This window comes from Monocercomonoides exilis, assembly GCF_001643675.1.
Source record: "Monocercomonoides exilis strain PA203 chromosome Unknown scaffold21-1407046, whole genome shotgun sequence".
NCBI lineage: Eukaryota > Preaxostyla > Oxymonadida > Polymastigidae > Monocercomonoides > Monocercomonoides exilis.
Genome location: NW_027150566.1, coordinates 81,087 through 95,970, shown reverse-complemented (window position 1 = coordinate 95,970; position 14,884 = coordinate 81,087). Strand labels below are relative to the sequence as shown.

Below are 14,884 nucleotides of genomic sequence, written 5' to 3'. Positions count from 1 at the left end.
TGTTTTTAATTCAAAATTCACGAATCAAATTTTCAACCCACTAATAAAAGAATCTTAGTATTATGAAAATAAAAAATCATCGCATGAAATTCATTGCTTATTCTGAAAAGATTATTCCGTATTAATGAATATTATTACAAAAAAAACAAAGTTTGTGATGTGGTAAGAAATGATTAAATAATTGAATTGCATGAAAGCTCAGCTGAGATAAAAAGCTTTGGAGATTACATAAATCCGCTCTCACACACGAGAAATGATGACCGGGCAGAACGGGCTGGGCATGTCGTCTTCTTCTCCTGTATCGCTTTCAGCCTCGTTGTCTGAATCAAACAGCTCTGCTTCTGCTTGCGAGGGCTTCCCCAAATTCCGAATGGACTTTATTTGCGAAGGAGATGTTGCTATCTTCCTCAGCCCCTTCCCGTCTTTGCCCTGAATGGGGAATTCTTCTGTCTTCTGGTCAGGCACCTCTTCGATACGGGTGATGACAACCTCTGCCACTCTCTTTTGAGGCACTTTTCGCATCAAATGCGACGACTTCCAGGCGAATGAAGAAGGAAGCAGAGGTCGGTGGTAGTGGAGAGAGAGCAAAATGAGGGTGTCTTCTGACTGGAGTGGGTGAGGAGGCATCGGAACCTTCGTGTCTGGCGGGAACGTGCACTCAACAGGATGGGAGGACTCGAAAGAGCGAAAGAGAGACAATCCATTTGGATAAGTAGATGATGTGGTTGATAATGAATAAGAAGAAGAAGAAGATGATGATGATGATGATGATGGATGATTTTTGTTGTCTCCACTACCAATCACAGCATCAAATGGGAACTTTCTGCTGAGCGGCGGGCGGATCACACCAGACTCTGCAGCAGCTGCATGTGAGGCAGTGTCTTCTATTTCGAGGCACATTTCGCATTCGCACTTCAGATTCTTCAGATGCCGATGGATGAAGAGAGAAGAGGGGAAGTCGGGTGCTGGATTGGGCTCTGGCTGGATGGTGGTGGTGCAGCAGTAGCAGCTGCGGCGGTGCTCAAACAAGAGAGACGGGGCAACACCAGAAGGATAAGGATTGTCTGAGGGGAAGAGGAGAGAGCGAAGTGGAGGGGGCGAAGTGGGGTGGGTGTTGCTGTGTTTGGAGGGAATAAGAGAAGAAGAAGAAGAAGAAGATGATGATGATGATGAATAAGTTGAAGAAAGTGGATTGTTGATGAAGCATCCTCGTTCCATGTCAAAGTTGACGATGGGAAGAAGATGAGGCACGCTCAATGGACGCTGCATAGTCTGTGCAGATGGCAACAGAGAAAAGAAATTTGTGCATTTTGCATTCTTCGCTGATGCTTTTGGATGGCACAATGAAAAAGATGGCTGATTAAAGTTGTATTTTGATGGTAAGTGACGAATTGAGACAAGAGCATCTGATGAGGAAGAGATGTGCCCACATGAATTATTCACTCCATTGTTATTCTCCTTCATTACATTCTCATTCGCACAGCATCCACCACAACACCCACATCCTTTCGTGTCATCCTTCTTCAGCCATTTTTTGTTTGACATGTCAAATGCAGTGTAGTCAAACCTGTCATAATCATCGCAATTGCTCGGATGATATTCTTTCTTCTTCTTCTTCGTCAGTAGCGGCCGAATGATCGTCTTCCTCTGCTCAATCATCTGCAGCAGCTTCTTCCTAAACAAAGGCTCACTTCTCTCTTCTGGCAGAAGCTGTGGAGGGAAGAAGGCACTGGCTGGCAGAGTGATCTGGCGATATCCTTCAGGAGGAGAGGGAGAGGATGATGAAGATGAAGATGATGAAGAGGAAGAGGATGTTGTTGATGTTGATGATCCATATGTGTTGCCAATTGAATGCGTTGATGCATACACAGATGAATTAGCAGCAGTAGTGCTGTGTGCATTCAGCATCTTCTCAGGCACAAAAACAGGCAAGTTCTTCTCCAGTCCCAACAGAGTGTGCATCTGAATGGGCTGTGGAAGAGGATATCTGAAATGCGGGCCGAAGTTGAACATCGCCTTTGCCTTGCCAAAAAGAGAGATGGAAGGCCGATAGTCGCCTCGCTCGATGTCCACAGCAGCGATGCCGAGTGGCTTCCCATTCAGAAAATACGCAATGAAGCTGCCAGGAAGAGGTACAGTTGGCCTCTTCATCGACAGGGCGAGGTTCTTGTGTGCCTCGATGAGCAGCAGGAAAGACTCAGACAGCTCCACTTCGCGTGCAGACACAGTCGACGAGGCAGGCGGAAGGTGGATGAGACAGCCGATGACATCCCCTGCACCGAGTGGGCGGGGCGAGTAATGGTACTCAAAGGGAGAGGCTGGCAGGGTATCGTCCCATCTGAAGCCATACTGCTCTTCGCCCCAGGAAAGAGGGGAGTTGGCATCGACTTTGATGAACCCTTCACACGAAGGCTTCTTCGTGTCGTTGAAGAAGGAAGAGAACGAGAAAGGCTTCACAGGAGACATGGCCTGTGAAATGTTGGCTGATAGGCTGATTGGGTGTGTCTGCTCTTCTTCTTTTATGAATGGCTCATTCTTCTGCTGCTTGTTGCTCGAATCAACTTCGTTTGCCTCAACTTTGATGTTTGTCGATTTATCTGTTTCTTTTGAACTTTGATCACTTTCTTTGGTACTCAATTCCTTATGTTCATTTTTCTGTTTGTCCAACTCCTTCTCTTTCTTCTCCTTCTCTTCCTCCTCCTTCGTCTTCTTCCTTCCTGTCACATTCAGCGGAGGCGTTGCCTGTCCCAAGTGCATCACCATCCCATTCAGGTCATCCAATCCATAGCTAAATCTGTCTGTCCCCAGCGGTGTCTCTTTTGATGACTCATGCATCGCCCACCCTATTCGCACATGTGGAATGTTTCCAACTGCTCCTGTCAATGGACCATAGACTGGTGTTGACAGCGTCGGCTGTGCTGGGACAGTGAGATTATTCAATTGCTGAGATGATTGTGATGATTTGTTTGTTTGATTTGATTGACTTGATTGATTTGATTGAGAAGACTGCTGTTGTGTCAAAGGAGTGCTTGTGTTGTGTTCAAAGGATGCAGGTATTTGCGGAGGAGGCAGCGATGAGACCAGTCTCTGGTATGGCAGATACGTCGACTTCAGCTTCGGCCTCGCAGGAACCAAGTTGGATGTGCTGTGTGCCCTCACATCGCTCTCCTCTTCCGATGGAGTGCTCCAAATGGGCTCTGTGTCAGACAGCAGAGTCGCCTCAAAGAACCATGTGCCCTCTCTCACGGCGTGTGTGGCGCTGACTGTGACATACCCTTCGACAGCACCAGCAACAGTCATCCCGTCGCTCTTGACTGTCACATTCTCCGACGACCACACATACGACGCGGCAACTGGGCCAACATAATCTCTTCTTTGGTCGTCGAGTTCGATGAGCGAGCGTTCAGCATTGGAAAATGTCTCTTTGGTAACAATTGTGGGTGACAGGGGTTGTTGGACACTGCTGCGGAACAAGGCGCCATCTGAAGAGGAGGAAGAGGAAGAGGAAGAAGAAGATGAAGAAGAGGAGGAGGAGGAATAAGAAGTGGATGGGCCAAAGGAAGAGGAATAGAATGAAGAGGGTCCTGTAAGCATCTCAGAGAAAGAGCGAACTGTGCGCAGAGGGAGAGGAGGAGGAGAAAGACGATAGGGAATTTTTGAGGGAGAAAAGGGAAGATGAACTTGGAGGAGCGAAGAAGAGGATGACGAAGAGGATGACGAAGAGGAGGTGGTGGTGGTGGATGAAGGCGTAATTGAAAAAGAAGATGAAGAAAATCCGGGTGATGGAGTGGGAGACAGAAGCATCTCTAACTCTTCGTCTTGCTGTTTTGATTCGCTTTGGAGGATGTCTGGTGTTGTTGGCGCGGAGAACAAAAAGGGTGAAATTGGAGGAGAAAATGGCTCATCCACCGAAGATGAAGAAGAAGAAGATGATGATGATGATGATGTGTCTGATGTGCTGGATGAAGAAGATGAAGAGGTTGCAGTTGCTTCCTTGTTGATGCTATCTTCTTTCTCGCTTTCTTCTCCACCCTCTTTTCTTTCCTCCTCTTCTTCTTCTCTCTCATCCGCTGCCAAATGACTCCCAGTGCTTTCGCTCTTCCCTTCCTCTTTTGGATACATCGGCACAAACCCTGCCGCCGCCTTCGACGAAAAAGACACCCGAATTCTCCTGTCCAGCAGATACACCCCCGTCTTCGTCACATCCAAGTCGTTGATCACCACTCCTGTTGGCGTGTCGTCTGCCTTTGCCGATTTCACCCCCTTCCTCCCTCTGTTCTTGCGCTGCTGCGACATATACTCCTTCAGCCTCCGCATCTGCACCCGCCTTTTCTTCGCCACTTCTTCGGCGTCTTTGCTGAACAGAATCTGCTTCAAGTTCTCGTCCCACTCGCCGTCTTCTCCCACTCCAATCAGCCCCCACTCTCTTTGCCTCCTCTCCAGCTCCAGCACCTCCCTCTCTCTTTCTTTCTCTTCCTTCTCCTTCTCCTTCTCTCTCTCCTTCTCTGTCTTTATCTTCATCGTCAACGAGCCATGTCTCAAGTTGTCCATCTGCAACGACATTAACTCCCTCTTCGAAACAGACTTCTTCGAAATTGCTCTTCCTGTTGCTGAGCTTTCGTCGTTGAATCCATCATAATCTCCATCGCCATCGGCTTCTCCATCACCATCAGCATAAGCATCTCCATCACCTTCACCTTCACCGTCTCCTTCTCCATCTCCTTCTCCATCTCCTTCTCCATCTCCTTCTCCATCATCCTCTCTTTCTTCCCCTTCCCCTTCTCCTTCTCCTTCTCCTTCCCCAGTCATTCCGTTGTGTATAATTCCATCTTCACTTCTGTTGTATTCTTCGTTGTATCCTCTGCCTCCTCCTTCGATTGTTCTGTCACTTTTGTGCATATTTCCATTCTCTCCTGCCCAAATCTCTCTTTCTCCTTCGCTTTTGACCTCATTCTTAACTTCACCCATGCCAAATGCATCACTTTTATTCTGCTCAGAAAATGCTGCTTTGCTTTCTTCTTCGTCGTCGTCTGATGAAGAAAACGGGTCGTCTTTTTCGGAATCATAACTGTTTCCATTATCAGCTTTTAATGAAGCATCGCCTTCCTTTCCATCACTTTGCTTATTTCCTCCTTCAGCGCTGTTGAATTCTCCTCCATTTCCTCCAGCTCTGTTGCTCTCTTCCTCGTCCTCATCCTCTTCTTCCATCCAATTGTCTTTGAGCTCTTCCATTCCCTTCTTCCCTGCTTCCCCCTGCTCTTCGTATTCATTGTATTGATCTTCTGTTTCCATCTCATCTCCGCTAAACAGCCTGTCATCTGCGTCTTTCTTCCTTTTCTTCTTCTTTTTCTTCTTCTTTGCATCTCCAAAGCTGATGTCCATCCCAACATAGTTGTCCAACATCGAATTGTCCTCAAACTTGATCTGATTTGTGCCAAAACTTGGTTCTTTCTCCATTGTTGTATTTTCCACTCCTCCAGCTGGTGGTGCTGCTGCTGCAAAAGGAGCACCTGAAAGAGAAGATGCCTGTGGAGAATAATAATTTGAACTGAAAGGAGCATAGCTGCTGCTTCCGCCTGTTACCAAATCCGATTCAATAGCAGTGTTAACAATTATATTTTTGCTCTTTTTTCCTGATTGTGCCAATTTCTCCTTCTGCCTTGCTTCTCTTTGCAAACTTTTCAAATGCTGACTATCAAGAGACTTGTCTTTTGAAGGTTTCCTTCCGCGTTTACCTTTTTGCGGAGCAGAACCAATAATTGGCACAGTTGATCTTTTCATTGAATATGTGCTTGATGAAGCTTGTGATGGTGGTAAAAGATAAGACACAGACGATGAACCGCCAGAAGGAGTTGACATAATACTTAGTGATCCTGGTGATCCAGTCATGGATTTTCCTGATGAGGATGAATCTCCGGGAAGTGGAGGGAAAGGTGTTGATTGAGCCAAAAGAGGATGTGTCCTCGAGGGTGCCTGAGACATGACAACTTGCATAGATGACGGAATAAATTGCTGCTGTGATTGTGGATGAATTGACGAAGGAACGGGAGGAAATGCAGAAGGAATTTGTTGATAAGGATTTTGAGCAACTGCACCAGACGGATCCAAATGAATTTGTTGCTGGGTTGAAGATTGTTGTTGAGTCCTTCCAATTAACTGAGAGTCGAAATGGGGAAAAAATCCCCCTTGATATGGTATTTGTTGTGGATTTGAACCTGAAAATGAAGGCATTTGAGGGACACTATTTACAGAAGAAGGCATTCTTGATATAAAATGCATTCCTTGTTGCGGGTCATTCGCTGTATTTTGCTTTGGAGTTGGTGAAGTAGAGGTTTTTGAAAAATGAGAAGATACATAAGAGGATTGCTGTCCTTGCATTATTTTATCAACTTAAGTTGTATCAATCGCGTATTCGCTTTTAATTAGTAATGAAAATGCTGAAATAATTTTGAAACGCTTTTATCTCTTTGGGTATTTTATTGCTTTTGATAATTGAAATATAAATATATCATAAAAAGGGAAAATTGATCAATATTTTCTAAAAAAAATATTTTTCTTTTAGAAAATTATGAATATTGATGGAAAAAATAATAAAAAAATGACGAAAGCTGGATATATCAAAAATCTATTTAATATCATTGAACATAAGATTCTAATTATCTTCAATAAATGCTCTTAAAAATGATTGCATGAACATTTGTGTGCTTTTTGTAACATCAAATGATGTCTCGGGAGCATGAAGTTCAAAAGAAGGATCCTTACTTTTTTTGTAAGGTAAAAGGTCTCTCAAAACAAATTCTTTTGTAAATTCTGGATGAAATTGAACCCCTTATAAAATTGTTTTTTTTATGATGTAAATTTTTTGTTATTATTTCTGAAAAAAATAAAATAACAAACCTAAAATATCGTCTCCAATTGTAAATGCTTCGGCAGGTGAATATTTGCTTTTCGCAAGGAGAGTTGCAGATGGAGGAATTTGTGATAAATAATCAGAACGAAATTCAATTGGCTCAATTGATGGAAATAGCAATTCGTCAAATGGAGGACTCATTCCAAATACTTCTTTGGCTGCAGTTCTTACAGCTTTCACCTCATAAAATCTTCGGATAATTTACAATTCAATAAATTGAATAACTTAAAAAGAATGTACTTTCAAACTGTGGCTCGAATTTAAGTTTTTCAATTCCATGGCGAGGTTGTTCTGCTTTTTCGCATTTCCCCCCCAAATAATGCGCAATAATCTGCTGCCCAAAGCAAATGCCAATCAGCTTTTGCTTTTTCGTTGCTGTTCTGTTTCTGTCGATAATAAGAGATGTAAGATCTTTGACATATTGTCCAAATTTTTGAACCCATGTTCCTGGAATTTCTTTTTCTGTTTCATGCGCGGATGTTAGTGAACCAGTTAAAATAAAACAATCGTATCGAGAAGTCTCATCAACAGGAGGTAGAAGGAGTTTTGGAGCCTGAAATACTTCGTACTCATATGCATCACCTAAAAAATCCTTTATCATATTCGGAAATCCTGCATGATCTTCACAATCGAAAATGCATATCAATCGTTTTGTTGTTGCCATTCAAACTAAATAATCACTTTATTCGAAAATAAAACACTTTAAAAAACAGCATACATCACCAACTTTTAAAGCAAATGCAAAACGCGCAAATAACGTTGTTTACTAACGTTTTTTCATTTCATTTGTCATTTCATTTTATTCGTTTCAAAAAATATATTTGCTCCGATCAACATTGCAATTCATCAACACATCCATAAATTCTGTTGTTATTTATTTAAAAAATATATTCATGAATCTCAAATTGTATTTTTGCTGTGAAATGTCGAATAGATATAACAAACACCAAATACAAAAAAATAATAACACTATGCAGCAACGTAATTCTCAAAATAATTTGCGCTGTGTCTCCTCGTTATTTACAGTCAAAATAAGCAAGAGGAAGAAAGAAAGGAAGAAGACCCTCCAAATATAAAAGCACAAGTTCATAAATAAAACAAATAGTAAGACAGTAAAACGAAATATTTGCGTATGTCGAATGATGTGAATGTAAATTTCACAGAAAAGTTGTATTAAACAGGAGGAAATCATTGGAGATGCTTGATACATAAACATGTACAGATTCTCAAAAGCTTTTCCAAACTGACTGTTGTGTGTATTTTCTGTGGGTGAAATGTCTAATTTTTGCTGTCAAGAGAGAATGAAGTGAGCGAAGGAGGGGGCAAAGGAGGAACTGTTAGCTGTGTTGCAGATGGTGTCTCTGCAACAGCATTAGAATTATTACCCTCAAAAGACGAAGGAGGAGGAGAAGAAGGAGAAGATGAGGAGGAGGAGGAAGAAGATGATGATGATGAAGATGGAGCAGGAAGAGCAGTGAGAGATGAGTCAGATGTAATCTCCTCCTCTGTAGTGATGTTCTGGATGGGAGGAGGAGTTGGCGGCGGAGGAGAAAGAGAAGGCTCCGACTCGAATGAAATGTCTGTCATAAACTCAGACAGGACAGAAGTGAGAGAGTTGACAAAGGCTGTTGGCTGAGGCGCCTGTGTGCTTGAGACAGTGGCAGAAGAAGAGATGTTGGAGAAGGGGGAGGAGAGGGTGCGTGTTGGCAGAGGAGAAGAAGAGGAAGAGAAAGAAGGAGGAGGAGCGATAGTCGAAGTGGGGGTGTTGCACGAGGAAAAAGGAGGAAAAGAAGAAGATGATGAAGATGAAGATGATGATGATGATGATGATGATGATGATTGTGGTTGTGATTGAAGAGATGAAGAAGGGGAAGAGGAAGAAGGGAGCTGAAGAGACAAAGAAGCAGAAAGTGAATGTGAATGAGAAGAAGGTGAAAGAGAGGCAGAGTTGCGTGTAGAAGGGAGCATTGTGCTCAAAGAAGAGCTGGACAGTGCGTGTGAGTGTCTCAACAGAGAACGATGTGAAAGCGGAGAATTAGACGGAGAGTTGGACGGAGAATTAAGAGGAGAATTAAGAGGAGAATTTGAAGGAGAAGCAGAAGAAGAAGCAGAAAACGAGTGTTTTGGAGGAAAACCATCAGAAAGAGCAGACGAAGAAGATTTGGCTTTGCCAGACGAGTCATCAGAAAGTGAATGTCCTTTGGCAAATGAACTGTTTTGAGTGCTGTTTGGTTTGTGTGTGTTGACAAGTGGATTGAATCCGTCGCTGAAAAGCGACTGCGCTGATGAAGAGGCATTTGTGAATGAAGACTTATTTGTGTTGGCATCTGTGGTGGCAGAAGAAGGGGGCGAGGAAGAAGGAATCGAAGAAGAAGAAGGTGAAGAAGACAGCATATCCAACTTCTGGTCTATCTGATACAAAGGAGGAGGAGGGGACGGTGTTTGTGTGAGTGTCTGGGTGTTTCTGAGTGTTGAGTGTGTTTGTGAGGCAGACGATGCTTCAGAGAAAGAAGGCGAGTCGACTGCAGAACTGTCGCTGCTGTCAGACAAAGAGCGATTTTGAGAGGAAAGCGAAAGAGGAGCAGAGGAAAGGGGCTGTTCAGACAGAACAGAAGATTGTGAATGGGAAAGGGGAGTGTCATCTTTACAGCGAGAAGGAGGGGGAGAAGGGATGGGTGAGTGCTGGCTGGCTGAACGAGAAGACGTTGGAGAAGAAGAAGAGGATGATGATGATGATGATGATGATGAGGATGAAGAGGAAGGGGATGAAGAAGCATAAGCAGAATGCGAATGTGCTGGTTGTAAAGGCGATCTCAATGAGTGTCTGTTGGATGCAGATGATGCTTTTGAGGGAGAATGGAAAGATTCTTTTGAGCTTTCGGATTCGTTTTCATCGAAAGAAGGTTTGTTGTCAGCTGATCCTGTTGAAGATGGGGTTGCAGGAAAAGATGTTGAAACTGATGATGAGGAAGAAGAGGAGGAGGAGGAAGCAGAAGAAGAAGAGGAAGAAGAAGAGCAAGTGGAAGAAGAAGAAGAAGAGAGTGTGTTCAGAATAGGCGGAGGCTCCAATTCCTTTGAGCGTTCCACGAGCTGCTCGTCAGAGGCGATGCGGATGAATGGCTCAGACAATTCAGAGATGATCCTCACACGCGAGTGGGATGAGCGAGAAGAGAAGTCGAAGGGGGCAAAGGCAGCTGTGGTGGGCGTGTGGGTGTTGGAGCGATGGTGCTGTGGCTGAGATGACAGAATGGAGGAAGAAGAAGAGGAAGAGGAGGAGGAGGAAGGAGAAGAGGAAGGAGGTGTGGAAGAACCAGAAGATGTCTGAGGGAAAGGCGAGGCAGAAGGAGAGGGAACGGCTGATGCAATTGCACTTTCATTGATAAGAGAGGATTGCAGCTGTGTTGGGCATTCGTCTTCATTCACAACAAAGCCAGCACTTTCACTCAGAAAAGAGTCAACCATTTTGAAGAGCTTCCAACAAGCATCCACATTCATCAGCTTCTCCTCCACTTCGACCACACACATCTCTGCCTCTTTCTCATCCCCTTTGGACTTCTCTTCACTTTTTGGTGTGTTTGATGAAGATGTTGATGACGTTGTTGAAAGTGGAGATGAACGAGAAGCAGATTGAGTGGTATTTTTTGAGTCTGATTCTGGCTTTGATTCATTTGAACCATTTTGTTGTGAAATATTACCCTTTTCGTCTTCCTTCCCATCGTTCCTCTTCTTTCTCCTTTTCCTTCTTTTGTACCTCTTCTTCTTGATAACCCCAGAAAATCCACCTTTCTCTTCGAAAAAGACGAGGTCGTGCAAAAAGAGGGGAAGCGGGCGAATGAAAGGCTTTTGTGTTTGAGAGAGCACTTTGGAGAGGATGGGATAGGCAGGTGCTCTGGAAAAGAGGGAGAAGAGAGGAGGAAGAGATTGTGAGGAAGACGAGGACGATGAGTTGTTTGTGCTGGAATATGAAGTGTTGGAGGAGAAAGGAGAAGAAGATGAGGAGGAAGATAATGACGATGATGAATTGGAAGAGGAATTGGAAGAGAGCGAAAACGACAGAAACGGCAGAGAAACAGAATGATACGGCTTCAGCTGATAGTCTGGGCAGAGCACGGTTGTCTTCTTCAGCCTCTGTATGGAGCGGTGCTGCAGTCCCATGAAGATTTCGAAGGCGCCGTGGAAGTCTCCTCTTGCAGCGAGTGAGTGGGCAAGGGCGAAGAACTCAGCGATACAGTGGGCACGCTCTTTGGGCGACTGCCAGGAGAGGACGACCTGCGGGACGAAGCGGGTGAGGGTGTTGAAGAGAGCAGTGATGGCGACGATGGTGGGCGAGTGGAAGTGTTTGAGGGCAGGCTTCATCCACGCCTGGGAGACGAACTCGGAGAGAGTGAGGGAGCGGAAGAGGGCGCTGTGCTTTCGGCTGAGAGAGGCCGAGAAGTGGGGCACATCCACAGCAGTTGAGCGGAAGAAGGTGGAGTTGACAGAAGGAAGGAGGAAGGTGCAGGAGGAGAGGGGGGGAGGAGGAGAGGGGTCAGGGAGATGGAGATAGGAGGGAGGGAGGACGAATGAGGAAGAGAATGAAATGGATGATGATGGAGAAGGAGAGGAGGAAGGAGAAGAAGACGATGATGATGATGGTGTTGTTGTTGTTGTGACAGTTTTTGATGAAGAAGGAGAAGCCAACAGAGAAGATGGAAGTGCAGTTGATAGGGGTGACATTGAAGAAGATGAAGGTGTTGGGTCAGAAGCAGATGAGGAAGCAGATGAGGAAGCAGATGAGGAAGCAGATGAGGAAGAAGAAGAAGTCGTGGTTGGAGTTGTTGATGTTGATGATGGTGTTGATGTTGAAGTTGTGTTTGTTTGTTGAATTGCAATTAACTTATGAGAATTTTCTTCTTCGTCATTATCATCATCTTCTTCTTCTTCTTCTTTATGGTCTGCTTCTTTATTATCGTTATTGTTTTCTTTGGTTGCTTTCTCTTCTTTGCAAGTTTCTTCGCATTTCTCCTCGTTTTCTTCTTCTTTCTTTTTCTCTCCCTCTTTCTCTTTCTCTTCTTCTTTCTCTTTCAGTTTCCTTTCCTCCTCTTTCGCCTTCCTCTTCTCCTCTTCTTCCTTCTCCAGTGCTAATAGTTTCACCAGCACTGCCTCTTTCCTCTGTTCGAGTATCATCACAGCCTTCTCTCCCAACGAAGACACACCCCATCTCAGCTGCAAGTGCTGGGCAACTGAACGGAAACGCACAAAAAGCGAACTGACTGGGCTTGTTTGTTGGAAGGAAGGGGAAGAGATAGCTGTGGAAGACAATGAAGCAGATGAAGAAGTGGATGGAGTTTGAGAAGAAGAAGAAGAAGAAGAAGCAGACGAGGAAGAAGAGGATGAAGAAGATGATGTTGTTGACGTTATTGAGGATGATGATGATGATGATGATGAACTCTTCTGACCACCTCTGCCTGTTATGAACTCGATGAATGGGTCGTTGTATTGTTTCGTCCAGCTCACAAACAGCTCTGCGAGTGAAAGCTCTTCACTTCGAAGTTTCTGCAGCTGAAGTTCCAAATGTTGCATCGTGCTGAGTTCGGTTTTTGTTTCTTCTTCTTCTTTGCTTTGTTTCCCTTTCCGTTTTGTTGTGTTCTTCTCTTTTTCTTTATCTTTATCTTTATCTTTATCTTTTAAACTCAGTTTTTTGAATAGGCCACCTTTTTGTACAATATCCTTTTCTTCTTTTTCTGCTTCTTCGCAACTCTTCCCTTCGTTATCTGCTTCATGAATAATCTGTTTTGATTTTTCGTCATGCATTTTTTTCTGCTCATCCCTTTTTCTTTCCTCTGTGGTTTCTATTAAGCTTGCTATATCATCCAACCTTTGAGCCAGCATATCTACAAAATCTGTTGTTGTTATTATCTTCCGGTATGTGAAAAGAAGCATTCTTCGCAAAATATTATCCGCTTTCGATTGAGTTGAAACATGGAAAAATTTAGGAAATGGCATGTGTTGGGGTAATGTCAATGAATCAGAAATATTAACTGAAGAAGTTCCTTCTCTAGATGATAACAACTTTGATTTTCCTCGAGTTTTTCGTTTTGAGCCACCATTATTGGAGGTACTATCTAAAGTTTCATTAATATCATTTTCTTCTTCGTGAGAAGAGCTCCATTCTGTGCTCGATTCTGATTCATCTTCGATAAATAAGTCTGAATTTTGAAATAAAGACTCTGCTTCTTTTTGAAACTCCAAATCTTTCATCATTTCTTTTCTTTTACGTTTTTCATTTTTATCTTCTCTTCCAAATATTTCATCTTCTCCAAAGAATTCTTCGTTATTAATCTGTTTTCATAATTAAATAACAAAAAATTATAATCATTGTTGTGTGTGAAAAAATCTTCAAAAGCGTTAACGGAAAAATACATACCATTTCTCTTTGCATGCAATTATTTGAACAATATTCTTGTTGTTCATTTTGTTACAATTATCAAAAATAAACAATTAACTATGAATTCAAATGAAAGAAAATAACAGAAAACCTTGTGTAAATTATGCAAGTATTTTTCAATTAAATTTCTTCAAATAAGGAAACACGTTAAAATGTTTATCCTTTTATTTAACTTCCAAAAACAAAAATATGAAAATTTTATTATTCATTATGGTTAAATTTTTATGAATCGATGGATATTATCATTCTGCAAAAGAAAATATACTAAAAATATTGATTGAATGTTTGTGAAAATGATTATGTGAATAAATCCACTCAGCAGTATTTTTTAATTACAAAGCAAAAAAATACGAATTTTTAATAATTAAATAAAAAATATTATCTTAACTTCGATTCATCATTTGCTTGAAATCATTATGAAAAATACGGATTATTAAAATAAAACAAAGATAGCAAAACAAGTTTGTCATTTGAATATTTTTTTATATTTCAGAAACACACTATTTATCTTTTGATATCATAATGTTCAAAAAAAAATCATTCCTTGTTTTCTGAAAATCAAAATGACCCAAAAATAACGTTCTATTTTGTTTTGCACTTGGAAAAATGGAAAACATACATGCTTTTGACATGGAACAAAAAAAAAAAGAGATTTGGGAGAGCAATTCACACCTCACATCGAAATATTTCAAGGAAAACCTATTTATCTTCAAGTCATTCACACAGTGAAATATCCACTTCGTCAATCAAAAAAAAAAAAAAAAAAAAAAAAAAAAAAAAAAAAAAAAAAAAAAAAAAAAAAAAAAGGAACACATATTGGAAAAAGAAATAGAAGAAAGACAAAGAAAAAAAAAAAGTTGAGAAATGAAAAATTAACGAAAGAAAAAGAGAAGGAAAAAAACATTCACTTTAGCGGAATTTGCGAATAGAAAAAAATTATCAGAATTAAATGGAAATTATGACCAAAGAAAACGGAATATTGTCATCCAATTCTATTCTTATTAACCTCAATATTGATATCGAATGATTAAGCAAAGGTTTTCATAGGCATCGAGATAATTTTTCAGCTTGATAATTAAGGAAGGAAAAAACTGGACAACAATGAAACAAATAAAAAAAATTGGTCAAAGAGAGAATAAAAGCTGATTATATTTCATCAGTTAGACAAATTGGAGAAGAATAATATATTTCTGAATTTTCAAAAGGAAAAACATTCATTCATCTAATATTATCGGAATCCCATTTCAATAATTTTGAATTATCTTTGATTTTTTCAAAAAGAATAACAATAAGCACTTTTTATCCAATTCGGAAGGAATAAATGTTATGAATCAATTTTGTGAATTAGTAATTTCACTATCAAAAGGATGGAGCAAATATATTTTGCATGGACGAAACTTTATGAAATAAAAATTGAATTCGAAAATATGACTGGAACAAAAATGGAGAGAAACCCTTCATTTCACCCCTTCACATCACTCAGTCTGTATCTGCAATTACATCAACTTTTCAAGATGGGATGGGCATCATTGAGTTAATTCAAAGAT

General features: G+C 41.6%; 3 protein-coding genes across 3 annotated transcripts; all 3 read right to left on the bottom strand.

The window, feature by feature from the left end:
* Positions 1-89: 89 nt before the first annotated feature.
* MONOS_13555 (putative Set1/Ash2 histone methyltransferase complex subunit ASH2) lies at positions 90-6,512 on the bottom strand. The gene has a single exon (XM_067866268.1). The coding sequence runs from the start codon at positions 6,376-6,378 to the stop codon at positions 241-243; it is 6,138 nt and encodes a 2,045-aa protein (XP_067727682.1). The 5' UTR covers positions 6,379-6,512; the 3' UTR covers positions 90-240.
* A 98-nt stretch (positions 6,513-6,610) lies between these two features.
* On the bottom strand, positions 6,611-7,707 carry MONOS_13556 (putative glucosinolate gamma-glutamyl hydrolase). The gene is made up of 4 exons (XM_067866269.1): positions 7,629-7,707; positions 7,159-7,590; positions 6,898-7,100; positions 6,611-6,828 (listed from the first exon to the last, which is right to left on the bottom strand). The coding sequence occupies exons 2-4, from the start codon at positions 7,572-7,574 to the stop codon at positions 6,653-6,655; spliced, it is 795 nt and encodes a 264-aa protein (XP_067727681.1). The 5' UTR covers positions 7,575-7,590; positions 7,629-7,707; the 3' UTR covers positions 6,611-6,652.
* A 481-nt stretch (positions 7,708-8,188) lies between these two features.
* MONOS_13558 (putative RasGEF domain) lies at positions 8,189-13,528 on the bottom strand (the record flags this gene model as incomplete). The annotated part of the gene is made up of 3 exons (XM_067866270.1): positions 13,429-13,528; positions 13,317-13,351; positions 8,189-13,231 (listed from the first exon to the last, which is right to left on the bottom strand). The coding sequence occupies exons 2-3, from the start codon at positions 13,329-13,331 to the stop codon at positions 8,189-8,191; spliced, it is 5,058 nt and encodes a 1,685-aa protein (XP_067727680.1). The 5' UTR covers positions 13,332-13,351; positions 13,429-13,528.
* Positions 13,529-14,884: the final 1,356 nt, after the last annotated feature.